The sequence below is a fragment of the Athene cunicularia genome, assembly GCF_003259725.1.
Source record: "Athene cunicularia isolate RWA chromosome 26 unlocalized genomic scaffold, athCun1 chr26_part1, whole genome shotgun sequence".
NCBI classification, from domain to species: Eukaryota; Metazoa; Chordata; class Aves; order Strigiformes; family Strigidae; genus Athene; species Athene cunicularia.
This window is the reverse complement of record NW_020799136.1, coordinates 68802-95289: the sequence shown is the minus strand read 5'-3', so window position 1 is coordinate 95289 and position 26488 is coordinate 68802. Positions and strand designations below refer to the sequence as shown.

General features: G+C 50.7%; 2 protein-coding genes across 2 annotated transcripts in view; both read left to right on the top strand.

Moving 5' to 3' along the window:
• The first annotated feature begins 753 nt into the window (after nucleotides 1-753).
• On the top strand, nucleotides 754-10174 carry FRS3 (fibroblast growth factor receptor substrate 3). Its single transcript, XM_026864164.1, has 7 exons — nucleotides 754-844; nucleotides 2251-2386; nucleotides 2574-2662; nucleotides 3187-3373; nucleotides 5390-5551; nucleotides 6132-6289; nucleotides 7089-10174. The coding sequence occupies exons 3-7, from the start codon at nucleotides 2597-2599 to the stop codon at nucleotides 8013-8015; spliced, it is 1500 nt and encodes a 499-aa protein (XP_026719965.1). The 5' UTR covers nucleotides 754-844; nucleotides 2251-2386; nucleotides 2574-2596; the 3' UTR covers nucleotides 8016-10174.
• A 6615-nt stretch (nucleotides 10175-16789) lies between these two features.
• The window catches only part of LOC113488821 (gastricsin-like), a 10582-nt gene continuing 883 nt past the window's right edge, over nucleotides 16790-26488 (top strand). Inside the window, exons 1-7 of the mRNA XM_026864167.1 lie at nucleotides 16790-17901; nucleotides 18251-18404; nucleotides 18891-19008; nucleotides 19638-19756; nucleotides 20133-20332; nucleotides 20487-20609; nucleotides 20818-20962. Coding sequence (XP_026719968.1) covers nucleotides 17846-17901; nucleotides 18251-18404; nucleotides 18891-19008; nucleotides 19638-19756; nucleotides 20133-20332; nucleotides 20487-20609; nucleotides 20818-20962 — 915 coding nt within the window. The 5' untranslated portion in view covers nucleotides 16790-17845. The remainder of the gene's footprint in view (nucleotides 17902-18250; nucleotides 18405-18890; nucleotides 19009-19637; nucleotides 19757-20132; nucleotides 20333-20486; nucleotides 20610-20817; nucleotides 20963-26488) is intronic.

Sequence of the window (26488 nt, the reverse complement as noted above, 5' to 3'; positions counted from 1 at the left end):
CCCCCCCCCCGTTCCCGTCCCCACGGGCTGTGCGGGCCCCCTCCTCCTTCCTCCAGCCCCTTCTCCTTGCCAGCGGCCCCTCTTGCCCCCAGAGGTGCCCCCCTGCAGCCCTTCTCCTCCCTCCCGTGCTGGTGGGGGGCGGTGGGTCCGTGGCTGCGTCTCACGGGTGGGTTGGTGCCCGGTGGTGCCTGGGCCCCCGCCCAGGGCCCTCACGGGGCGTCCCGGGGTGCCCTTGCCCTTTGGGGTTAGGTGGACCCTCTTCTACAGTCTCAGGTTTAAAAGAATTGCTTGGAGGAGGGCAAAGGCTGGAGGGGGGGGCGGTTCTGGAGGCCTGGGGGTAAGGACGGAGCCGCTGTAGGAGCAGAGGGTTTGGGAGGAGAGCGCTGGACCCGGCTGGGAGGGGGGAGCTGCGGTCTGGAAACAGGGCCAAGGGGGGCTGCCAAGCTTTGAGGAGGGTTTGGGTTTGGGTCCTGGGAGGATGGGGTTGCTGGTTTGCTCGCAGGGGTTCGAGTTCGAGTGTCTGGTTCAACTGGTTAAGGCTCTGAACTGGCCAAGGGCCGTCGGAAAGGTGCGTGTCGAAAGCGCAGAGCAAGAGACTGGAGAGTCTCGGTGTCTGCATGAAAGGGATGCCACTAAAATATTCAACAGCGAGGAGTAGCGGGAAGCTCTGAGGGAGTGTTCAGGGATTTCACAGTGTTTTCTTTTCTTGTTTGTTCAGTTCTGACCCTAATAACTGTTCAGGATAGGTAACAGCACTTCTTTCTAACCCCCTTGCAGGTTAGACAGATGCGGGTGGAGGGAACACCAGAGAGAGAAAGGAATAAAGAAGAAAGAGGGGGCAAAGGTAACGTGTTTCCTACAGGATTTTTTTTCTTTTTTTTTTTTTTTTTTTTTTTTTTACTGAGAGAATTGATGAGATGGGAGTGGGAATGCAGAGACTGTAGAGGACAAGGCCCCTAGTGACCAGATTAGATGAAGCAGAGAGGGATCTGTTGCTAAATTATTGATCAAACCTGGTAAGGTCAGCACGGTGTAAATCCACATGGAGTCTAGAAAAACAAATAGGATGGCTTGAGCAGCAATGTTGAACGGGGAGCCTGTGGCATTATTACTGTTAGGGGTGACAGGTATATGGAGGTGGCAGCTGGCTCGATTCGTGCCCGAGCTCCTTCAGCTTGCTCAGAAGGAATCATTCCTCTTCTGGGGGGCTTTGCAGGGTTAGGACATGGTAGGGAATTCTTCAGGTGCCACAGCTAAGGCAGGGGGTTGTGTTGGAAGATGATTTATGTTTGTTTTGATGTAAAAAATGAAATGGGACTCCTTGGTCAGCTCACCGCCAGCTCTTCCCGTTGGCTGCGCTCTGTGCCGTGAGGGAGTTTGAGGGCAACGTGGTTTTGCACAGAGATGCGACTCCGTGATTCACTGTTTAATTTGGAGTGACTGGTGAGGCAGATTCTGGCATGGCAGAGTGAGAGGTTTCCAATAGCCTTTTCATTTTATTTACTGCTATAGTGCCAGGCTGGTTACCCATATGGCTTTATTGTCTCACACCTCAGATGGAGACATCGTTAGCTGTTCTCGCCAACTAAAACATGGCATCCTCTTGTGTTATCTGCTGCTGAATCCCCTGCCCTAGAGTGCATGCGGAGTCCTTTGAGTTTGCAGTAGTATTTCTCACTACTAGCACATTCAACTCCCGCCTGCTTGATAGTTGTGCTTGCTGACTGTTGTCAGATAGTGGAATTTTCGTGTTTTCTGGCATTTGTTACTTTTCATAGTCCAAAGTAGGACAGCTCTTGTCTTCCCTTGCTTTTAAGGCTGCTGGTTCTCTGACCCTTAAGGACCTGCTGCTGGGTGAAGGTCCCTTCACATTCTTCAGCAGCAGATGTGTGTGATTCCTTCTACCCTCACCACCCCCAGCCATTCAGTATTACTCTTGTGTTTTGTTTGCACTATGGTAGCTCTGATAAACTACACTCCTGTGTAGGATCCCAAAGCCAAGAAGTAAAATATCCCTAATTTTTAGGGTTTTTTTCAGCTGCAGACTGTGTATATGTTCAGAAATTACAGGAGTGGTCTGTGCGGAATTATTTTCTATATTCATATAAAAGCAAGTAGTTAATTAAAAAAAAAAAAAAGTGCTCCTGCCTTCCTTCTGATATTTGAAGGGAGCTTCAGTCACAACCTCCCACCCCCTGCTTTTTAATCTTCTCTGGTTTTTAATTTGTTTAATTGTTTTTGCCTTGTCAGGTGGAAGATGGGACACTTTCCCTTGTGTTTTAGGTGACTCTGACACCTGGTTACCATGAAGTCCCGAAGGAGATAGAGGGACAGTAGTGGGAATTTCTTCTCACGCCTCCAAAAAAAATCCAACACTTGCCTAATGGTAAGAAAGCTGTTATTTTTAATTAGCCTCACATTGTACGGTGGCCATTAATTGAGCAACGTGTCAAAGAGTTTGAGATCCAAACCCACTGGGCCATGTGTGGGGGGGTCAGGGAGGATACAGTGCTGTGTGTTTGGAGAGGGCAGGAGGAGCTGGTTTGAAAATATGTTTTGTGTCCTCTCCCCAGGGATTACCTCTTCTGCTGACGTCATGGGGAGCTGCTGCAGTTGTCTGTGCAGAGACAGCATCCCAGACAACCATCCCACCAAATTTAAGGTCAGTGTTGTGTCTTTATTCCCATCAGAGAGTCTGTGACAGCACTGACTGCTAGCAAAGCCCAGCATGGGTTGGAATCCAAGCATGAAAGGAAAGAAAAGCTCTGCTCTTGCAGAGAAGTTTTTCCCTTGATAAGATTTGCAAATGCGTTACTGTTTTGGTTTGTTTGGTTTTGTGGGTTTTTTTCCTTTCCTTAAGCAACCTCTGCTGCAAATATGTTTGTATTTGCAGTAGAAATTGCCTCTGCACTGAGCAAGGAAATGGGGAACTGGAGAGAAACCTTTTATTGCTCAGGGCTGTGTTCCAGTGTCTGTGCTGAGACACATCAGCTGAACTGCCAAGCGCAGTGTCTCCAGGGCTGCCGGGTTGGCGCCTTCTGCCAGCAATGAATTCATGCTCTCGGCTGAGAAAAAGGCATCTCAGTACATGAAGGGGGAATCCACGGGAATCCCAGTATCTGCCTGGGTGGGCTTTTTGATACCAGTGCCCTGAGTTTCCTGACGTGAGCTCTGTGCCCTCGGCAGGTAACGAACGTGGACGATGAAGGTAACGAGCTGGGATCTGGGATTATGGAGCTGACACAGACGGAGCTCATCTTGCACACTCACAAGCGAGATGCTGTCAGGTGGCCCTACCTCTGCCTGCGCCGCTACGGCTACGACTCCAACCTCTTCTCCTTCGAGAGCGGCCGGCGCTGCCAGACGGGGCAGGGTGAGTGTGGGGGAAGCAGCACTGAGGTTTCTGTTCCCAGGCAGCCGGGCTGAGCTGATGCTTTCGTCTTCCCAAATTCCTGCATCTAATGAATCAACAGCTGCTTTTGCAGCCTCTGTTGGCCCAGAATACCGGAGTGTGCGTGCACATACAGTTAATACTCCTGATTAAAACGCTAATGAAAACAACATCGTGGCTCAGGACCTGGGCATAAATCAAATGGTCTCATTTTGCTGGGGCGGTGGTGCTCATGAGGTAATTGGTGAAGCAGGCTCGAGCGTTGGACGGGGTGGATTTAATGTCAGAGAGGATGTTCATTACTCTGTCAGCTCTGTGCTTCGGTACCAAACGATGCACAGATGTGGTAGGAGGGGTTGGACTTCTTTCCTGAGGAGCTAGAAAGTGCTTTTTGCAAAACTGAAGCTTTGTTAAGCGTCTTTTAACTCTGGGGATGAAGCGAAAGGGCATCACCTGCACCTTTCTGCAGGTCCCTCTTAGGGTTTGCTTATCCCACAGAGCTGCCAAATGCACGTCAGTACCAATAGTTGAGCTCATTTTGGTTTTCTCTCTGCCTTGGTTAGTGCTAATTCTACTTAATGCTTTGCGTTTTGTGTCTGGCAACACTTCGTAACGTAGAGGGAAAGGAGTTTTACTGATTTTATGCATGGGGATGCTGTGCACAGCAAAGGGAAGTGAGTCACCCAGGAGTACATGCCAAGTCATCAGCAGTGCTGGGAATAGACTCCAATTTTACAATGATGCCTGTTAGTTCCTTTACCAGTCTCTCTCTTGCTTTTAAAGAGCTGAACATTTTCTTGGCATCTGCATCCCCGGGGGGGGGGAAAAAAAAAAAAAAAGTTTGTTTCCTCATTCTATTAATGTGTTTGTAAACTCCTCCTTACCCAAAAGGACTCCGCCTGACTGTTCAGTGTCTGTGTAAAGCACTGCACAAATCTGTAGCACTGTATGCTCCTTTTTAATATTTATATGAGGGGGGGTTGCCTCTCCTGGAGTCATGTGCTTATCAGTTGCCAGCGATGGGAATTGCTTGTCTTCAGTTTCTGTTTTGCTTTTTGCAGGATGTAGATCAGTGATTAAAATTCTGCCCTGTGTGTGGTTTGGTTTCGTTTAGGTCCAGGTAGTGGTGATAAAGCAGAGCTGCCTGCTCTTCATACATCACAAAAATTTTAGCAGGCACATACTTACTCACCAGTCTTAAAGCAGAGGGAAATGAGAGGGATGGTGTTGTGTTTTGATGAGTTTTTTTCCCCCTTCCTTGTAGGATTTTATTCTGCTTAGTTCATTTTATTCGGAGGACTCCTTCCTGATGCTGCTCCTCACCTTCTATAAGGCAGATAGAGCTGTTTTTTTGGGCCAGAATTTTTATAAACCTTTTTTTCTTTGGGGTAGCAGCTGTTGTTGCCATGCTGTTCTCGTTGCTATGGTTTTTGTGTGTGTGTGTGCGTGCCAGCTTGGGATTGGTTAGCTCTGCGCACACCCGCTCTGGTTTGGGCTGCTCCTCTGGGGAGACACCGTTAAATTCCGTACATTTATTTTTGAAATGTGACGTTCTTGTCCCTCCCTAATGTGCACACTTCACAGGGCCCAGTTCAGCTTCCAGTAGCCACTGGATAGACTTTTCCCTGGTGATGAGAATTGGACAAGGTGCCAAGTTAAAATAGATTAGAGATGAAACGAGCCTGGTTAGCTTGTCCCTCTCACACCTCTGCTCATGTGGGGTTGATCGTCGTGAGATAACTGGGGTCCTTGCTGTTTTTCTTGTAATAATGCACCATTTGGTCAGGTGGCAGTCATGGCATTGTATTTTTGTTGATGCAATAATCTGCCGAGTTTGTGGTTGTTTTCCTGTGGCTGTGGGTTGCAGGGGTTGATTGTGTTAAAAACAGTAAAAGAAATCAGAATTGCCCATTTGTTTAGAGCCGGGAATTATATATAGTCTTGTTAAAGCAGGATTGCTCTCTTGCTTTTCTGACCCTCCTCTTTGTCACTGGGCAGGGATTTTTGCCTTCAAGTGTTCCAGAGCAGAAGAGATCTTTAATCTGCTTCAGGACCTGATGCAGTGTAACAGTATCAACGTAGTGGAAGAGCCTGTTGTCATCACCAGGAACAGTCACCCCACAGAGCGGGAGCTCTCCCGGACCCCCCAGGCACCCAACAGTAAGTCTCCTTCATTGCCCAGGGAGACGAGGGGGGAACACAGAGATGTCTGCGTGAATTGCCCGTGTGAAACTGCCCTTTGCAGCCCGTGGATCTTTCCCGTGTGCTGCTGCCTCACTGCTGACCCGTGTCTTGATGTCCGCATGTGCCCCGTGCAGCATGTTTATTTTAAAGCCCCACTTGTCTGTGATGTGGTATTTTGTTTCCAAGGAAACAGCAACAAAAAGCCCTTCAAATAGTCAACCGACTTGTCACCCTTCAGTTGGTTTCCATCTGGACTGCTGCCAAGTGGCCTTTTTTTAAGTGGCACCTACAAGGATCAGGCAGCTCCTAGAGGAAACCATATTGGGAAGAATTCGGATTTGCTCAATTCCTGTCTCTGTTAGGAGTGACTTAAATAAATTTAAGGGCCTAGCCCTTGTGTCTATACTAGGTACTTTGTCGTAGGGAATCTTCCCCAGACGGGCTGATTCTGACTCACAGGGTGCGGTTAAGAGGCCAGCTTACTGTGAAAATTAAGTCAAGTCTATTTTGTACCAAACCATTGCTCTAATACTTCTCTGTCTTGATTCTCTCCCAGGTCTGGGGTACACTGTCCCAGGATTTCCCAATGGATTTCACAGCTTCCCTGGTGAAACCCTATCATACTCCGCAGCCCGCCACCCCTCCGTGAGCAGCCTGAGACATTCCTCTGTGGGTGAAGACTCTACTCATGCCCTTATTGGGCCCGAGGAGCAGGTAAACCTGGCTGTCCTAAATTCTGCTGTTTCCAAGCAATGCACAAGCAGCTTGTTTTGCTAGCAGTCCTGTGCAATTCTCAGCTGCTCTTACTCCAGCAAAGCTCAGGGGATCCTCATACCTTGTCATCCTTTTTTTCTCTCTTGCTTCACTTTGCTCTTGTAGACTTCCTCTCTCTCGACACTTCACTAGAACAGATGCTGTATCGAGGCTGAGTTGGCTTCCTTGATCTGCGAGTGTTTGTGTGGCAATTATTTAACAGCAGCACTTGGCTTGTGAGCCCAAGTCACGTTGCCTTACCTGTCAGCAATTGCTACAACTCCTAAACTGATGTGTAGATACAGACCCAAGTTCAAACTCTTTTTATTTTTGATGTTCAGCTCTTTGTTCGCAGTTTTAGAATTTCAGATTTTTCCCTACAAAATCCAGCTTGTCTCAACCATGATCAGAGAGGTCTAGGTAGGTGTGAGTGCTGCAGTATCACCAGTGTAAGCCGCTCAAGGAAATTGTGAGTGGCTTTGCTTTTTGTTCTGTGCCGTATGCATCGAGCATGAAATAGATGATGTGTATCTTCTGTGGTTGGACTCCTTTTTGTCTCTCCTTCAGCCCACAAATCCAGAAATGACTTTTGTGTTTTGCTTCCTGAAATCTTTTCGACTTTGGAAATTCTTTCATCTCCTCCTGCTTCATCAGCCACCGAAAAATTTTCCATTCCTGTTGGTTTCTTGGCTGCTGTCAGCTGCTTTGCTCTTGTCTCTTCCCTTCTTCTTTCACTGTCCCTCTGCTTCTCTTCTTGCAGTCCCACACCTACGTCAACACGGCCAGTGGTGATCAGGAGCTGAGGGGCCGGCATTGTATGCACTCCTTGCCTGAAGTCCACCCTGCTTTCCCCCATAGGAACCACAGCTGCTCCCTCGAAGGCCGCAACCCCCAGGTCTTTCTGCAGCCAGGGGAGGTTAAATTCGTGTTAGGTCCCACGTCCAACTACAGACGCGTCTGTCGGCACCAGCGGGAGTGCAGGACGCCCTTCTGCCCCCCCAACAACAACAACAACGAGTGTGAGGAGGAGTGCCCTTCGCCCCAGTGCGTCTACGAGAATGTCAACGGCTTGCTGCCCCCCAGCACCTCCTCTCTCTGCCGAGGCGGGCGCTTGAAACTCACCCGGGAGGACACGGGCTTACCCGGCTGCTCTCATCGCAGAACGGCCTTGCTGCACTATGAGAACTTGCCCTCCTTGCCCCCGGTGTGGGAGTGCCAGCCGCTCCGGCGGGGCCAGGAGGATGCGGGCGCTGGGGATGCGCTGACGCCTTCCCCCAACGGCTACTCCGAGGCTGGTGAAGAAGATCCCCTGCAGAATTACATGAACTCGGAGAACGCGGCGCTGCATGGGGGCAGCGGCCAGCGGCGTGGTGGCTTCCTGCCAAAGCCCCGGCGCAGCTGCGTGCCCAGCGTCTTCAGCTTCGACTTCCCCCGGCCCTGTCCAGAGCAGCCGCGGCAACTCAACTATATCCAGGTGGAGCTGGAGGCTGAGCCGTGCAAGGGCCATCAGAACCCACCCGTCCCCCGTGTCCCCCCTCCTGCCACCCACGAAGCCCGCCGGACGGACTCCTACGCGGTCATTGACCTAAAAAAGACAGCGGCCATGTCCAGTTTGCAAAGGGCCCTGCCGAGAGATGATGGGACTTCGCGGAAAACTCGACATAACAGCACTGACCTGCCTCTGTGAGGGGGAAGGCCAAGAGCAAGCCCTGTGTCGTGGCTTTGGTGCCTGCCCTTCAGCGTGTTGCCCGGTGTGACTTCCATTTGCCATTGCCTTCTGCTTCCCCCCTTACCCCATTACCTGGTGTCATGGGATGGCTCCTACAGCTGTTGTTAAGGCTAGTCTGTCTGTCTGTCTTCCCCTCTCTCTGTCTCGCCCGTGTAGTTTGTTTTTAAAGCCTTGTGGGATATTTGATTTGCTGTTTGAGGGTTGAATTTCTGGTGAGAGGGGCGGAAGGTGCCAGTAACAGCACCGGCCCTGCGTGGGTACCGCCTCGGGTCAGGTTAGCTCTCCTGTTGCCTGGCGGGTCCCTGAGCTGTGCCAGCAGCCTGCCCGCAGGGGCAGGGCAGTAGCGTGGTGGAGGTGTGTTTCGAAAAGCGAGTTGCTTTAGGAGCTCCACTGCAAATCCAGCCTGTTTCCCATGGCTTTCCTGCCTTGCGACTCCAGGCGAGCTCTGCAGCTGGGCCGCTCCAAAGCTGGGTTTTGCCTTGGCCTTTTGCTGATCCCTGAGGACTGGGGAACTCGTGCTGCGGTCTTTTCCCCCTCAGCTCGTTCCTTTCTCCCATTTTCTTGAAACTCGTGGAAGCTTTTTATACTTCTGTCCCTTCCTCAGCTTCATTTTAAATTGGGCAACTCTAGAAATTAATAGAGGAGGACAGACAGCCATGGGCACAGACACTGTGATCACATAAACCTGATTTCCCCAAGAGACCCTGTTTTAAAAGAGGAGGCAAAGACCGCAACTATGAGAGAGATTGGAGGTTTGCTACAGAAAACTTCAATTGTACCGTATCCTGTTTTGATTTTTAGGGGCTCTTTTTGGTGGCTGTTCAGAAGTGTTGTCGATTTTATTTATTTGTTTACTTATTTATTTATTAAATGTTCTTTTACATCCCAGTTGTAATTGCCAAAACCGGTGCCAGTATGAAACACGTACTCGCTGTGGCCCACATCCTCTCTCTGGGGGGACAGGTCTCAGAAGAGGTTGGTGGCTTGGCTGAGCTGCAGTTGGGAAAAAGAGCAGCTGTGAATCAAAAAAAATTTTAACTGGGATTGACTGTCACAGGGTGGGTGGGAAATGGTGCAGGAGACGTGGGAGTGCGAGCGGAGCTGCCAGGCAGCCGAGCTTGGAGTTGTATCAAAGTCGTTGCCTACACCCACGTGCCTGGCTGGGTCCATGAGAAATACTTGAATTAGTGTTTTGAGTGAATGTGCAGTTTGTTTCCTACAACTACAGACTTGGAAGGGCTAAATTTCAGCTCTCGGGTAAATTTGTGGCCTTTGATATGGATTTTTCTCTTGATATCAGGGTTGAGTCTAAGCTGAGCTGTGAGGCCTTTGTGTGAGGTCCTGTGTAGGGTTTCTGCTCCTCTCCCGTTGCAGGATGTTCCATCTCCCCTCTCTGCATGGTGACACGCTGCAGCTTAACCCCTCCCTGGATTACTCGTTGCCGTTATACAGAGACAGAAGTGCTCTGGGCTGCTCTGGAGTCCCACCTTCCTGCTGTTTATCCTTCACCTTCCTCCCTGAGATAGGAGTTGAAAGCTCCAGCGCTCTGCAGGGTGTCCTGCTGCCAGCAGAGATGTCACCAAGCCTTGCTGTGTTCTCCTTGTCCCTAATGTTTTCCGATGTTGAAGTCTGAGCCGCCGGTGTGAAAGAGGAGAGAACCCCACTGTCCCCTCCAACCTGCTTCTGAGGGCCAGAAACGTCATTTCCAGATTTTTGAAGTTCAGCCTTTTTGGGTTTGGTGCTGTAATGTCACATTGAAATGTGACCCTTTGGGGAGCAAGGACACATGCCATGCAGTTCAGAAAAAGTGATAAAAGTATGAGTAATGCCACGCTTGTGCTGGCAGAACATGGATTTCTTGGCTTGCTGTTGCACTGTAAATTCTAAGTGTACCACATGCTTCAACTCACTGTTTTTTCTTTGGTTTTTTTTGGGGGGGAGGGAAGTCCTTGTGCTTGTTTTCCATTCTTTTCTCCATCTCAACCCTTGTGTGGTCTATAGCTGAAAGGAAACCCAAGTAATATATTTTTATATGTATAGCAAATGACTTTATTTGACGGAAAGAAAAGAAAAATGACAAGTAATATATCCCCCTAAATCTAGAGTTCATTTAGGGATGTGTGAGAAGAAATAGTTTTTATTTATATTTATTTATATATATATATAAATATATATATATATATATATATATATATATATAAAAGTTAACTGCATTAAGCTTTAAATAAGCTACTTAAATGAAGAGTTTCTAAGCTCTGAGTGTCACCCTCTGGGGCAGAACAGGGCAATGCTCTGGGAGCCCCAGTGTGAACCTGCCTGTCCACTGCCCGAGCTGAGAAATGCAAAATACTTATTCCCCTCTTTCCCCTAGAAAGGGAAAAAAAAGGATGTAATATTTTACATTTACTTGAGGGAAGAGGTGAGGACCCTTTCCCACCCGGTGCGGGAGGTTTGCAGGTTGGTTTAAGCGCAAGGGAAGATGCTGTTGGGTGTCTTGGGAGGAACCAGGTGAGGCCTGTGGCTACTGCTTGGGTGCTTCCTGTGGCCACCAGCCTGGCTGCGTGTCTCGGATGGATGGGATGAGGCTGGTGTGAGGGTCTGTGGATATTGTGAGCTCCAGGGATGAGGCTCCTCACGAAGGCTGGGCTCCTAGCGAGCCCCGGCTGCCATCTCGTTTAGGCGACTCTAAATTAGCTTTGCTTTGGGAAAGCTGGCTTTGACCTTTTGAACTGCCGACTTTCATGTCCTCCAGACAAACTGCGTTGTTTGACTCGTGCCTCCCTTTCCTCTTCAGCAAATCTGATGCTCCCCTCCCTCCCTCCCTCCCAAGGACACCGAAAGCAGGAGTGACGAGGAGACCGCTGCGCGATAGCCGTGTGCTCACGCAGCAAATACATTATCGCTGTTCACTGCTGGCATCCCTTATCCCATCCACAGCGGAGGTGCTGCACTTGTTCAAGAAGGAGAAGAATTTCCTTGACCTTAAAGATGAGAAAACATAGAGCAAATGTTGGCTGCATCTGCTGCTCCCAGCCTGCAGTGATCCGTCGGGTGCCTTGCTGCGCCGTTCTCCGCTTTCCGTCCCGTTGTGTCCTCCCTGGCGGCCCTGGGCTGGGGAGCAGCAGTGCTGGCTCAGCAGGCTTTGCTCGAGCAGTATTGCAAACTCCCCGGAAAGTTTCAGCAATGAAAAGCCGGTCACAGCTCATTGTTTGCAGTGAGTTTGTTTAATGTTTAAGCAATTAAATGGGAAACGCCGTGCAGGCAGCCAGGAAATCAGTTCTCGTTTATGGCTTTCAGGGGGCACATCGGGTTCACGTCCCAGTGATTTTCTCACTATTTTTTTTTTTTTTCTTTTTTGAAAAACTTCACGAGAGCGATGTACACGTTAAGTAGCCAGAACCCTTTGAGAACTTCTTAATATTCAATTTTGTGGGTGGTGTGAAGGTGCAAGGAAAGATCAGAGTCGTGTTTGAACACTGAGTCAGCGGTTCCCGGAGCACCAGGAGCAGAAGCATCACTATTTCAGATTTCTCCCCCGATTTAGAGCCCGAGCAGTGCTCGCCAGTGTTGCAGCTTCCTCTAGTGGCCGCTCTTGAAATGGTTTTGGAGGAGAAGCCAGGACCGGGATGAAAGATGAGGACATCTGAGTTGGCATTTTCCCATTCCTTCAGTTCTTTGATCTGGGTGATAGGCAGGAGGGATCCCTTCTGGTAACTCCCTGGAGTCTTTCCTTGTTACTGTTTTCTTTTGGTTGAAATCATGTTTATGCAGTATGTTGTATCTTTATGGCTCCTTATAAAAATGGATCTTGCAGATTTTGCTTTGAGCCTTACATGCAAGTTTGCTGGACTTTCCCAACGGATGGGATACCTCACCCTTTGTGGCTCCACCCGTAAATCTGGTTTTGAGTTAAGAAGGATTCATCCGAGGCTCTGTGCATCCAGCTGATGCCACACGGGTGACCAGGAGGAAACGATCGAGCACGGGTACATCTGAAACCTGCCCTGGACTTAGTCCCCGAAGCTGAGTTGAAGCTGGGAGATCTCTTCCTCTCCCAAGCTTGCTTCTGCAAGGCAGAGGGTTTGCCTCCATGTTTTGTCTGTGAATTGGTAACTTGGAAAAACGAGCTGTGTTCAGTCAACTATTGTGTTTGCTGAGACTTTAGTTCAGAAAAAAAAGTTTAGGCAGCCAAGTGAACTGAGCTTGGGTAATGGCTAAGACGTGGCAGCATGAGCGTAGCTGTTGGGTTACGTTCTTGGCTGCAGAGCAGGTTTGTGTAGCCCCCGCTGGGGACTGTGTCCTGTCTTTGCTGGTCTCCTTCCTCTGCTGGTGAGATTGAAGGGATGGCTTGGTAAGCAGCCATGTGCTCTGCAGAGAGGATTTGACTGTCTTAACCTTTTTAAGTGGTTCTTGTTTGAGTTTTGAGTTAATCAATTGGAATTTTTCCCCTGATATTTCTTCCCTGGTGAATGCATAAATAGATCTTTTACCCTTCCCAAGAACCTGTTGGTCAGAATATAGCTTCTCCAAGTACTCAGTTGTCTTTTATCGTGGGAGGGTTTTTTGATTTGCTTTTTCTCTTAACCCATTTTATGAGCCTGCTTTTTCCCCAGGGAAGGAGGTTGGAATATCTGAGCTGTACCTGCCTTACAGGATGGCAAAGGAGAGGCTGGATTGTGAGGATTAAAAGATCAATATTTCTGCAGAGAGACTTGAATATGTTGGTTGTCACTGAAGTGTTATCGTCTTTATTACCTAAACCATGCTGTTCACTGAGAGAAAAAACAAACCAGGGCTTGGTATTACACCTGTCTGTTCTCTCAGACATTTTCTCCCAGTCTTTCCTCTGTCCCTCCGTGTGATGCTGCTCAGCCCTCTCGGGTGGTATCTTGACTGTGAAGTATCATTAACAAATGATCGTTAATGAACGCCTTGCCTAAATTCAGCTTCTGGGAGGGCTGCCATCAGTCTTTCTGGGAAGTTTGTCTTTCCCCCAAACTTGGCTTGTCTTGAAATGCCGCATACAGGTAGCAGAACAGGTTTAGATTCCTGTTACCAAACAGGACCAAAGGTGAATACATTAGTGGAAAACCTGAGAGCTTTGAAGTTGGCAATTAAAGGCCAGCGTATGGAAAAGGCTAATTGTAAAGAAGGGATCTAATTTGTTTTTCTTCCGTAAGTGAATGTGATTTTTACAGTTGAAAGGCCCAGATGCATCTGTGTTATCTCAAGCTCTCCTCCCATGCGATTCTCCTTGTTGTTACTTGTACTGGTGTCTTTGATACTGAACATTTCTGATATGGCAGAAAAACAAAGGTGCTTCGGGGCTCTGGCCACCGGGGATTCAGTTGCTCTGACTAGAGGGGTTGATCTCGCTGTGTAATTGCTTCTTCAGGTTATTTCTATGGATATCCATTCAGTCCCTCTTTATATCGCATCCGGGTGTAACCTTACAGGTGAAGAACAACAAGCAGTGCTATGTGACCCGAGGAGCGCTCATGTCTTACGTCAACGTGCACTACGAATGTATACAGAATAAATGGAATATGATGATTATCCGGTGGTCCTGTCTTTTGTTAGTGGTGCCAAGAGGCAACTGTCACATTTCAAAGTGAACTTTATTTTTTTATGTAAAATTGAAAGCCAGGCCAACAATCACCAGTTGTCCTCACACAATTCAAGCTGGATTTCTTGCAACCTTTTTTTTTTTTTTTTTTTTCCCCCAGGTCTCCCTTCCCCGAAGGAATAACGTCTCTCTCCTTATGTTGTCTACCCGGAGCAATGATTGCTGTGTTTCACCTGGCTAGTCTCACTGCGATAGGCTTAAAAAATAAATGTATGCAGAGACAGACACCTTTTCCTCTCTGCTGGCTGGTGACCCACGGGGTTATCTTTAAAGGACTGTTCCGCATGCTGCTTGTTGAGCTGAAAGCTGGACTCACAACAATGTTTGGATGAGGCTCTGTGGCCTGTGTGATACAGGAGCTGAAGCTCTGAAGCCACAGACTCTTTCATGGTGCCTTTCTGCAGGGCAGGGCCATCGCTGGAGGTTGGTCATGAGGATGTAGACCAGTTTTCCACTGAGTGGAGCATCAGGAGGAAATCGTGAAGTCACCTTGGAAATGGATGAGCTATGAGTGTAGGTTGAACACAGCAAGAATATTCACAGTCTCTGGAGTACCTACCCTTTAAGATGTGCTGTTTCCACCATGGGTAGTTTAAGGTCACAGTTTGGAGTGGTGGAATTTGGGAGCTGATGGGAAGGAGGTGCTTTTGCCAATGTTGAACAATATGCAGTTTCATTCCTCCTGGCTGGGCTGATCTGCTCCCGGCACAGGGCTTTTCCATGGCTCCCCTACCATCGCTCTGTGCAGAGAGTTGATTTGCTTGTTTTCCCAAACTCTCCAGCAGATGAGAGCTAATCATGCGGTAACATGCTCAGTTTAATTCTTTGGCTTATAAAATTCCCCCAGAAAACTCTTTCCCAGCAGGAATCGACTAAACCAGCTAATAGGGCCATCTGTGCCCTCCTAAGTGAGCGTGCCTTCACGTGCCGGGTCTTTCCAACCCAAACCCACGTGTTTCTTTCCTTCACGGTCGTTCCATGACTTTCTAAAATGCTGGAGGTAAGAACTGGAAGGGATACAGAGGAGATAACACCACTGATGATAAACCCATGTTGTTAGTTCCATCCCAGCAAAACACAAGGAAAGATGTTTCATTTCTCTTTCTAGGAAGACTTTGACAGCCCTGTCGGAAAGAAGTTGAAAATAGGGTGGCATTTGCCAGTAGTATTTGACTTGGAGTTTTCAGGATAGTGCTTAGTCTTGTGGGAAAATCTCTTGGGCTGGGTGCATTTCTGAACTTCAGGTACTGCTGCGGGGAGGTGTATTTTGGGGTGTATAAGGGGGTGGCGTAGAGCACCAGCATCAGCTTGGGGGGCTGGGCCTGAGCAGGGTGACTGGAGGGTCTCGTCAGAAACCGCCCACAAGAGATCATCATGAAGCGTCTGATCCTCGCCCTGGCTTGGGAAATGTTAGACCTAGAGCCTGATATTTCAGGAGCTGTTCTCATGGTTGTGTAGGAAGAGAGGAATATTTATTTATTTTAACGTGGATGGAAGCTGTTCACGTGTGTGCTATAACCTCTGTTTTGGAAATAAAACATTCAAACCAGCTCGTGCAGCACCAAGGAAAGGATACGTGTGGTTGTGTGCAGTTCATAAACACAGCTGCTCTGGACGTAGCCGTGTCATTGCAGCTCCCACCAACAGCTTTTCCTGCTTGGAGAACTCAAGCAGTGAGCAATTGTGCTCCAGGCCAAGTGTCTATGAGCTGTTTTAGATTAATCCCATAGAGCAAGACTGTTTAAATCATCAAGGGGGGGGGAGAGTGTTAACTCGGATGGGACTCAGCACCTTCAGGAGGGGTTTTAGCTGACATGATGCTTGTGAGAGCAACAGGCTTTAATGACCAGGGGAGGCTCCTGGCAGTCCCCATATTCATGTTTATTGAGTTCTGCACTACTGTTTGTTGAGGTAAATAGCTTTTGTCTGGGACAGAGGTGCAGGAACTGAGGTGATAAATTGTCCTGAGTTGGGACCAGTCGCTTCTGTGTGGTTTTGCCATGGGTAAAGCAGAGCCTACCGCAGACTCAGAAATTCACGGTGATGGCAATGTCTTTAAAAAGCTTTCTATCCCTGGTGGCTCTGGGAGCGGTGTCTGCAGGCAGGAGAGGTAAAACGGGTCATGGGGGAGGCTGGATCCCACTTTAGATTCCACTTCTAATCCTGTGAACTGCTCTCTCTCGAGCTACTGGCTTTTGGGAGATGGTGCCCACCTCTGCAGCGACTGTTGGTTTAATAGGATTTATTGGCTTGTGTGGAAAGTGCTCAAGCCCTCCAGATGGCCAGGACGCTGCTGCTCACGGCTCATCCCCGGAAAGGTGGCAGAGGTGGCCATGGGGTGCGAAGGGGATTGTGCTCACCTGGGAGAGGGGGAGTTCCCTGGGCTGGAGCTGTTTGCGTGTGGGCTGAAAGCAAAAGAGGAGAAACGCCCAGAGCTTGGCCCCGAGGAGAATCCTGCCTTGGGGCAGCGCGGGGACGTGCTGCTCCACGCAGGGACATGGGATCTCTGATGTTAAAAACCATAAATCCTTGATTCCTGTTAGACTAAATGCCTCGGCAAACAAGCGCTGTCTAATTTTGGGTCAAGAAGTGCCAAAAGCAGAATGTGTTTGCGTGCGCTGTAGAGGGCACCTTATTCCTTTGTCTTTTGGCAAGGCTGACTCCCCGTGGGGACCTGCAGATAACACTCGGTATATTGACGTTTTGATAACTACTCTTTGCTTTCAGCCAGAATTTGCTTTTTTATCCAATCTTAATAAGTTGATCTTTCTATCAATCCTGCTAGCAAACAAGATAATTGCTTTATTATAGTCTCAATATCCAGCAAAGGACACACACTCCCCGGCACTCTCGAGGGAATAAAATCTGTGCAGAGCGTTGACACGGGATGAGCGCAGTGATAGCGACGCCGCGGTGTCGGCGGGAGATGGAGAGTGAGATTCCCCCGCTGCGGAGAGCCGGGATGCAAGCTGGGCCGGAGGAGGCCTAGAAAATATTTAGGTTATAACTGAAAACATTTTGGTCCGTTTGCTAGAAAATGTTTAGATTATAACTAAAAATGTTTTGGTCTGTTTGCTAGAAAATATTTGTGTTACGATCAAAAACATTTTGGTCCATTTGCTAGAAAATATTTGGGTTTATAACCCCAAATGTTTTGGTCTGGTTTGGTGGTGTTGGCAGTTTGGGAGGCCTGTGTTTCTGGTTCTCTGTTATTTCACAGGAAAAAGAAGGAATTCCCTGACTTTCTGGGCTGGTGTGAGGACCTGGTGGGTGGGTTAGACTCTGAGGGTTTCATCCTCGGGTGGGTTAAACCTCCCCTGTGCAGGGAGGCTCAGCACCTGCCTTTTAGCACGGGATGGAAAGTTGCATCACAAAATAAAATATAAACAACAACAACAACAAAAAAGGAAAATATGTGATTTCTGTCCAAAATAGTATGAAAGTAGAAGCAGGAGTGAAGTGTATGATACATGGAAATGAGCTGTATGTGGAGGAGAGGATAGTGAAGGACTGGGAGGCTGATGAAGAGCAGAAGGCAGGACAACACTGGAAACCACCTACAAGAAAACAAGAGAAGAAACCTCATGGGCTCACCGAGCCCCTGGGATGAGGAACAAAGCAGCCGGCTCCAGCCCTTCGCCCCGTGCCCTGGAGAAGCCTCAACACCATCGGCCACCCCTCCTCCATGGCAGGAGGTCCCCGCGGGCGGGCGGCTGGGTGGCAGAACGGCAGACAAAGGTCTGACGCGTTTCCATCCTGTACCAAGGGCCGCCAGTGCCTTTGTTTTGGGCAAAGGTTTGAACAGGTTTTGACAAACACAGATAACACTTCACCACGGTGATGTTTGGGTCACTCCCCTCTGCTGTGATAAGAGCTGGCCTCTTATCAGATGGCAACACTTTGACCTTGCTATCGAAGGTGTGTGTTGCTCTATTCTCACCTGAGCGCCCCGTTAAGGGCACAAACTCCTCAAAATCCTCATGGGCCAAAATACAAAGGAACCCTTGAAGCTGGGAGGCGTGCGTGGTCGTAATGGAAAATGGAAGTCAGCAGATAAAGGGAGGGTCACTGCTGGGTATAAAGCTGGGGAGTCTGGGCAGCTCAGCCCATCTGCTGCGGTCTCCAGGAGGGTGTGCGTGGAGCGGTGGACAATCCTGCAACCATGAAGTGGCTCGTCCTGGCCCTGATGTGCCTCCAGCTCTCGGAGGGACTCGTGAGGTGGGTGTCCTGCAGCAGCCGCTGCGGCAGAGCGAGCGGGGAGAGAGCAGGTAGCAGAGCCCGGCTGCAGCTGTAACCTGCGTGGGCTGTGCTGTGTCCCCAGGGGAGCAGACCAAGCCTGGCCAGGGCTGACTCTGGCCTCCTGCATCTCCAGAGATCACCATGGGCCTAGTCCAGGCGGCATCCCTCGCTGGGGAGGTGCGAGGCAGCCGAGCAGAGAGCTCCCAGCGGGTCATGGTTCAAAGGAACCCAGAGAACTGATCATCTGAAAATGCCCAAATCTCCTCCTGATTTCCTGCTGTGTTTTGTTGTTTGTTTTTTTTTTTTGTTATTTTTTTCCTCTGTGCAGAATCAAACTGAAGAAAGCCTTGTCTATACGGGAGAAAATGAGGGAGGCTGGAGTGCTGGATGAATACTTGAAGAAGATTCGTTATGATCCAGTCAAGAAATACCGCTTCAGTGACGACTATGTTGTGTCTGAGCCCATGACCAACCACCTGGATGTGAGTCCCCCAGGCTCCCCTCTCCCCGCCTGTCTGTACGCCACGCTCCCCTTTCCCTCCTCCTTCCCAGCTGCCGGAATGATCTCTTCACCCCTGAGCCTCCAGGAATGAAGGATTGGGGTTTTTTTCCCTGCTCTTTTTTAAGCTTCTAATTTGGACTTCAGAGAAGTTTTCCCCCAGCCACGAAAAGGGATGCTTTTCTGTATGTCACAGAAGACATAACAAACTAATGGCTGGACTAGATGATCTTCGAGGTCTTTTCTAACCTAGATGATTCTGTGAAATAAATATTTAATATTACATCTCTGGGAAGCAAAAGCAGGGTGAGAGCTCAGTCTGTTCCTGCCTCCTTTGTTATTTGCAAGAGTGAGCTTGGCATTCCCGACGCCCTGCAAAGACGGGGATGGCAGCGCAGGGCTGGGAGGCAAGAGCTTGGTGTGTCCCTGGCCCTGTGGCCAACAGAGATACCCCATTTCTTGTCTGCAGTCCTCTTACTTCGGGGAGATCAGCATCGGGACCCCCCCACAAAACTTCTTGGTGCTCTTCGACACCGGCTCCTCCAACCTGTGGGTGCCCTCCACCTACTGCCAGACGCCGGCGTGCCGTGAGTACCGCAGCCACGGGGCCCAGAGCCCCTCCAGCAGCACAGCGTGGTCCCATCGCCTGGGAGAAATTGTGATGCCAGACCAAAAATGACCCTGGCACGCTGCTCTGGGATAGCTGCTCCTTGGTACCAGTGTGGGAAATAGTCCCCTGGCTTTATGTGCCTGCCTAATGAGGATGGCCAGGTCACTACGGCCATTGTGGGTGTCCCCGGAGCACAGAAATCACAATGGTTGTGCCTGACCTTTCGTGGCTGGGCAGAGGGAAGAGCAAAGCTGTGAATGGTGGAGCTGATGTCCCGCTCCCTGGCAGAGCTCGTCCGACGTAACTCGCTGCCGGCGGGAGGGCGATGGGGATTTCACTGCTGCTGGCTTTGCTCTCGCTGGGCGGCTGATGTGGTTGTGATCACAGCGGCTGGTCCCTGGAGAGGGCTGCAGGCAAAACTGGGATGCAAAATGCCTGAGAGATAACCACAAAGCAGAGGAACAGCCCGTTCTGCTCTTGAGGGCTTGGTCCCTGCGGGGAAGCAGCTTTCCCAGGCGTTACCCCAGCAGAGCGACCGACGGTGAAATCCCACCGCAGCCGGGCGAGCGCGTGCCCAGAGGCTTTGTCTTCTTCTTTCTCATGCAGTCAATCACACGAAGTTTGATCCCAGCGAGTCCTCCACCTTCACCTCCAACGGCCAGACCTACACGCTCTCCTACGGCAGCGGCGCGCTCACGGTGGTGCTGGGCTACGACACGCTGACGGTGGGTGCCCCCTGCACTGTCCTTGTCTTCCTGGGTGCTGTGTCCCCAAGCACCGGCTGGGTGCCCTGATGGAAGGAGCCTGGGGCACAGCCTAAGGGCAGATCTCACGTCTTGTGTAGCCAAGACTTGAACAAACCAGGGCCTGACACGGGCAGAACCAATATAAAGTGGTTATTGCCAGCATCAGTCACCCAGCTGGGTTTTTACTTTATTTTAACCTAATTCCTGCTAATTTTCCCAGCAGTCTGGTGATGTTTTTACCAGCTGCGACCTTGCAGTGTGCTCTTTGGGCTTTCAGAGCATCACTCACCCCATCCGATGGCTGCTTGGGTTTGTCTAAGCACGCAGGCTGACCTGGCATCCCCTTTCCCTCCAGATCCAGAGCATCGTGGTCACAAACCAGGAGTTTGGGCTCAGTGAGAACGAGCCAACCCAGCCTTTCTACTATGCCGATTTTGATGGGATCATGGGAATGGCCTACCCCTCGCTGGCGGTGGGAGGGACGCCCACTGCACTGCAGGGCATGCTGCAGCAGAACCAGCTCACCGAGCCCATCTTCAGCTTCTACTTCTCCCGGTAAAAACCTGCCGGGGCTCTCCGCACATCCTATGTGCACCAGCATCCCCCTGCCTGTCCCTGTGCAGGTTCCTTGTGAATTTGTCCCTTGCTAGCTCGTGCGCATCTCACCGATTTACCGATCTCTGCTGCTCTAACTCTTGTGGTTTTGCAGCCAACCCACCTACGAATACGGAGGAGAACTCGTTCTCGGAGGGGTTGACTCTCAGCTCTACGTTGGGGACATTGTGTGGGCCCCGGTGACCCAGGAGCTTTACTGGCAGGTCGCCATTGATGAGTGAGTTGTGTTTGTACCCGAGGGGCACGATCCACCCGGGCAGCTCACATAAGGAGGGTGGTACAGGGGTCCTCTAGATGAAGCTACAGCTATTGCAGCAGGCGTGGGCTCGAGGCAGGCGTTAGGCATCGTGTTTCAGAGCATCCCGGACAGGTTTAGTTGGCAGCAGGTGCTTAAAGTGACACTCTGCTTCCTATTCTCCTCCCAGGTTTGCTATCGGACAGACAGTGACCGGCTGGTGCAGCCAGGGATGCCAGGCCATCGTGGACACGGGGACGTTCCTGCTGACGGTGCCCCAGGAGTATTTAGGCAGCTTCCTTCAGGCCCTGGGTGCCCAGCAGACCAGCTATGGTGTAAGTGCAGGGGATGCTGTTGGGGGGGGTGGGGGGTGGGGAGACACCAGTGCGGGGGCAAGTTGAAGCCGGCAGCGTTCAGCCTTCGACAGCTGACAAGTCATTTAGTCATCAGAGGAAGCTGTGGAGAGGCACAAAGGAATTAAACCTATTTAAAACACAGCCAGGTGTGCAAACAAGTTTATCCTATTGTAACAGCTAACACGTGAATCGGGAGGGCTCCAGAAAGGTTACGGCAGCCGCGCAGTTATTTAGGGCTCCTTGGGAGACGTGACATTTACCACACACATTTGTGGGGGCCGTGGGACTTGCCGGAACCCCCGGAGCTGCTGCCTTCACCCTGCTGAGCCCGGGGCTGCATTTCCCTGCTCCGTGCCGGGGTCAGCCTCATCCTGCCCTTTCACCCCTCCTCGCCCCAGCCACTGCTGGCACCCCCGGGGGGACTTGGCTTTGATTTTCAAATTTTACTGCAGCAGCTGTCTAACATTTGTTTGCTGTTTGGAAACAAGAATTATGGCGCTCGGAGAAAGGCGGGGACCCTCCGAGGCTGCTGCCAGCAGCCAGCACAGCCCCAGCCTGGCACCCTGGGACTCCAGCGTTCCAAAAAATGTTCCTCCTGCTATGGGTGGCATTTTGCAGCAGAGCCGGGGAGCGGGAGCCCGCCTGCGGGAGGATTTAGCCGTGCTTCTGCCCACACTGCTGCTCGTTCTTACTTTGGAGCATCCCTGCTCTCCCCAGGGCATCCTCACACCCTGCACCGGCACAGCACGCCAGTGGGAGCCCACCAGCGTCGCAGAAGGGTGTGGATGGGGCTTTTTGCCCCCCCTTTCCCCCTGATTGCTTTGGGCTCACGTGAAGCAGGGGTTTGGCCCCACGGGGAAGGAGCTGCAGCGGGATGGCTGGTTTCTGGCGTTTCGCTGACAGGGTCGGAGCCGGTTCGGGGGCAGAGGAGCGGGGCTGTTACACTCCCCACATGCACCAGGGTACTTTTCTTGCTGGGAGCCACCGGGGCTGCACATAAATCCGCCATCAGCTGCGACTGTGTCACAGATGTCCCAGGACATGAATTTTTTTTCTCCAGTTTTAGTGCTGGCGTAAAGCAAAATTATGGTAGTTGTCAGCATTAGCAAAAACCGTCATCTCTGCGCTGCCCTTAAAAAAGCACAGTGGTGGGGCCTGGGGGCTGGAGGAGAGGGAGGAGACGTGGGTCAGCTCCTGTTTTCTGGAAATTACAGGGACCTGATTATTGTGCTGCAGAGCTGGGACTGGTGCTGGTGGGTTGGCCGTGGCCAAGATCACTGACACGATGGCAAAAGCCACGGCGGGGTGGCGGTGCAGGCACCTCGGCCACGGGGAGCTCTTCTCCATCCCACCCCCTCGCTCTGCGATATTGGCAAGGACCAGCGGCACGCTCAGACCCCTCTCGGGGCCCATGGCTGGTCCATCCCGTGGTGAGGATGGTGGAAGCTGCATTTGAGCTAAATCCACCCCAGAAATTCTTACGGCACCTGCCAGGGTGGGAGCACAGACACCTTGGGAAGCACTGGAGGTCCGCACCCCGACTCGGCAGCAGGTCGTTGCTGATGTAGAGCACTGGGCCCTCGTTTCCAGGACACACCGATGCTATTAAGCACCAACTTCAGAAAAGCAGGAGCGGAAGAGTTTTACACCTTCACAAAACAATGTTCAAGAAGGAAATGAGCAGCTAGCAAGTTGTAATTGAGATGGATGAAAGGGCGACCGGCTTCCCCCAAAGCGTTTCAGGCAACATACTTGAGGAGAATATGAAGTGCTGCTGCTCTCTAAAGATCGCCACGCTGCGGCTAAATTATTAATGACTAGGAATGATTTCATATTTAATCTAAAGACTATTAATTACACTGCAGAAGAGCAACACACCATCCTGAGAGCCCCTCTCACCAACTGAATAATTTAGTGATGCCCCATATTTTACCTCAATGTCAAGGCGGGCGGCGACACGCCTCCTGCGCCTGCAGCCCGGCGGCGTTTGGGGCAGACGCTGATGTCCCAAGGGGCACGTGGTGCTGAGGACTGACCCCGATCTCTGAGCCCCCCGGCCTGATAAAGGGCATCGGGTGGAGGGGGAGGCACGTGAGGCTCCCGTGAGGCTGGGGGCACGGCTGTGTGTCCCCCCCACAGCCAGACTCAGAGCCCAGCGGCAGCCCCAGCTGCGGAAATGCTGAAGACAGATGTTTATTTGTCCAGGATTATTTGCTGATCACTGTTACGGTGATCCAAGATGATCATTAAAAAGTGAAATGGGCTGTTTAATAATAATGCTCAGAGCACGCAGTGTGCCTCGCATTACGAGGCTGTTTAAGCGTGAGCCCAATTAAGTCCCTCACATCCCTACAGAATTTACCCCGGTTGTGCAAACTATTAGGCAAACTCCAGGCTCCTCGTACTCACAGGCAATCCTGGAGCCTGGCACTCTGCTAGAGACCCATTTCTATCCTGAAGCTAAATTAAAATCCTATTGTGCCGGTGCTGCTAATATTTCCTGTTCTTGTTTCCAACAATTAAATTGTGACATTCTGCCAAAACGTACAAGGAAACTAGAAAATGCTCTCGATCGGCTGGAAAGAAGGAGGCAAATCCTCCCGGCTGCCTCCTGCCACCCAGACGCAGCGGTGATGGTCGCGGGTAAAACAGCACCTGATGGACAAGGGAGGGGCGGGAAGACGTGGGTATTCATCGTTCTCTGGCAGTGTGTGTGGGAAGTGGGACTTTAAATATGAAGTTGAAAGGTTTTTCTTCTTCTTTTAGGAACGAAATCTGTGAACTGGATCCGTGTGGTACCAAAAAGCAAAATACTGATTATAACGAAGGACTCGGAGGATGATTTAAACCACTGCTCCCCACCCCAGCAGCAGCACCAGTGGCCTGGCTCTGCTGCCCATCCCACACAGGTACTGTCACATCCTTTTAAACACTTCCCCAATTTCTAATTCTCTTTTCCCCCCTGTCTCTGCTCCCCTGGCCACTGCCCACCCTGGCACTCCTCGGGGAGGGCACTGGGGGTCCCCTGCCCCACACCGCCTGCAGAGCCCTGAAGTGACCCCCCCCCCAGCGCCCCCATAGCAATGCCCTCCCTGGTCCCTGTGGGCAGAGCCGTGCTGTGGCTGCTTTCGGGGAGAAAAGAGCTGGTGGGGACCAGGAGGGCGATGGGGGGCCCCTGCAATGGGACCAGCAGGGACTGGCAACTGGAGAGCTGCGGGTCCCACACAGCTGGTGAGAGCAAGTTAAGTGGTGGAGGGGGGGAAAGAAGGGAAAATAAAAGGCTGTTGAAGAAAGAAACGACTATTTGGTCATGGCTTAGAGGTTGGTACTTAGAAATTCCATGAATTTTAAAATAAAGACATCGTGAGATTTGAACTTTCTTTTGAATACTCACAAACTGCAGTGCCTAATACCTTCCCTGGCCATTAAGGAGCTGTGCTGGAAAGCAGAGCGCGCTAAGTACTACACTGATAGAGCAGTTAAACACGGTAATAGAATTGTGTTTGGAGAGGCTGCAAAGCCAGGTACACAGCCCATACATAAACAAGGCCATTACCAGCCAGGGGAAGCGGTGATAGAATTTCATGAATATCCCCACAAAAAGCTTTGTATATTTATAACAACCTACAGAGTCATTTGGAGCACAGTCAGGGGCCTTCCAGAGCGATTCCAGAGTGAAACTGTACAACAGATCCGTCTGTTTCTGGACTGGGGCATCGGCTGTGGTCGCTGCAGGGGAACTGGATGGGGCAGGGAGGTGCTGGGGTGCTGCAGGGGGAGCGAGGCAGCCCCGGCTGGGCACCCTCCTGCCCGCCCGCGGCCCTGGGCTGCTGCGGGTCCTGGTCCAGTGCTGGCAATGCCAACCTGAGCGATATCGCCCAGGAGTTTTTCCAGCTTCCAACTTCAGACAGTCTTTTTTTAGAAAGATTGTTAAGAGGATCCTCTCTTTGCAGAGGAAGGGGAAGCAGAAGGGCGTTGCGAGGGGAGCAGGAGAAGCGATTGCTCCTCCACTGTCTGACTGGGGAAAATGCTAATGGGCAAGAGACAGACATTTCCATGTCTCGTGGAAAAAGAGAAATAAATTTAAGACCCGTTGGCTTCAGAGCATCAGAGCAGGGCTCCCACAGGGCTTCGGAGCCACACATGGAGACAGCTGAGAGACTGGGAGAGCGCAGGGGCTCCTCCACGGTACAGCGAGGCACCAGCTGGGCCGTGATGAACACACTGGAGCTGTTGAGCGCAGACAGATCCTGGGGCTTCCCTTGGCTGCTCTGCTGGAGATCCTGCACCGGGTCTGTGGCACTCCCGGGACAGGCTGTCGAACACAAGCATGTGCTGCTGGAGCCACATGAGCCAGCACTTCCCAAGAAGCCTCCGCAAGAAATGCACACTCTCAACCTCTGCAGCCTAAAACCAGGAAAGCACCCTCCTGAGCATTTTTATTGCTTTAATTTAAATAAATAGGTACTTCAAACTTAGAAAAACTTCACTCTGCAACTCTTGCAAAACCTGAACTCAAGTGATAGGTACGCAGCTCGAGCACAAGCCATAATAAAATGCTAATTGCAATTCATAAATTATATCGGGATGCCTGGGACTATTGAAGCTCCTGGATGAAGTGTAGTGTTCAATTTATCCTGTGCGTGCTGCCGACAGTGCTGCCAGCCTCCTTCTTGTCCCCCTGTGTTGTTTTGTCATCTCTGTACTATCACCAATTCATCACAAAGGCAACTGAACTCTCCGATGTCCACCCACCGGGTGACTTTGTCTTCGCTACTCTATGACTTCTAAATTAAATTGTCAAAACACATTACTGAGAAAAATATCGCGAAGGGAAAGTTCTTTACCCTTTTATCCCATCTTAAGAGAGAATCGGTTTGATTTGAAGAAAACATGTCTGCTTCATTATCCCTCCTGCTATCATATTTCTTCACTCAGCAGCAGCAGGAAAAGAGAGTCGATACACCAGTCTTGGATGACATGATGTAGCATCCCACAGGAGTTGTCTCAATAAATTCTGAGATTGCCCAGGAAAAGCTTGTGGGGGGTGTGTGTAATTTTCACTCTCTTTTATTCCTCCCACTCTCAGACAATTTAGAAGAGATTGGGGGTTTGCTGGTGTGGATTTCCCTGAGCTGGATGTCCCCGCTCCTCCAGCACTGGAGCTCTGAAACGAGCTCCTTGGAGTCCTTGCAGCAGAAGAAATCAGCCCAGGAGAGGCACAGCCAGTGCCCCGTGTGTGCCGGGGAGTCCTCAAACCTGGCACCTCCCTAAGAGGGCCACAAACAACTTGCAAAGAGTAGAACAGTCCCAAAACTGCTCCGATTTGCACCGAAGGAGACCCTGGCCATCAGCGCCTGCTCCCACACCTCTCCTCTTTGGTTCTTGCAGGAGTAAAGATGAATGTTACGTTGCTCCCTAAGTACAAGTCCAGAGAGCCTGAACATGGGGCGTCTGACTGTGGGTGGGCTCCGTCCCCCCTCCCCGGTCTGCTTCCCCCCCCCC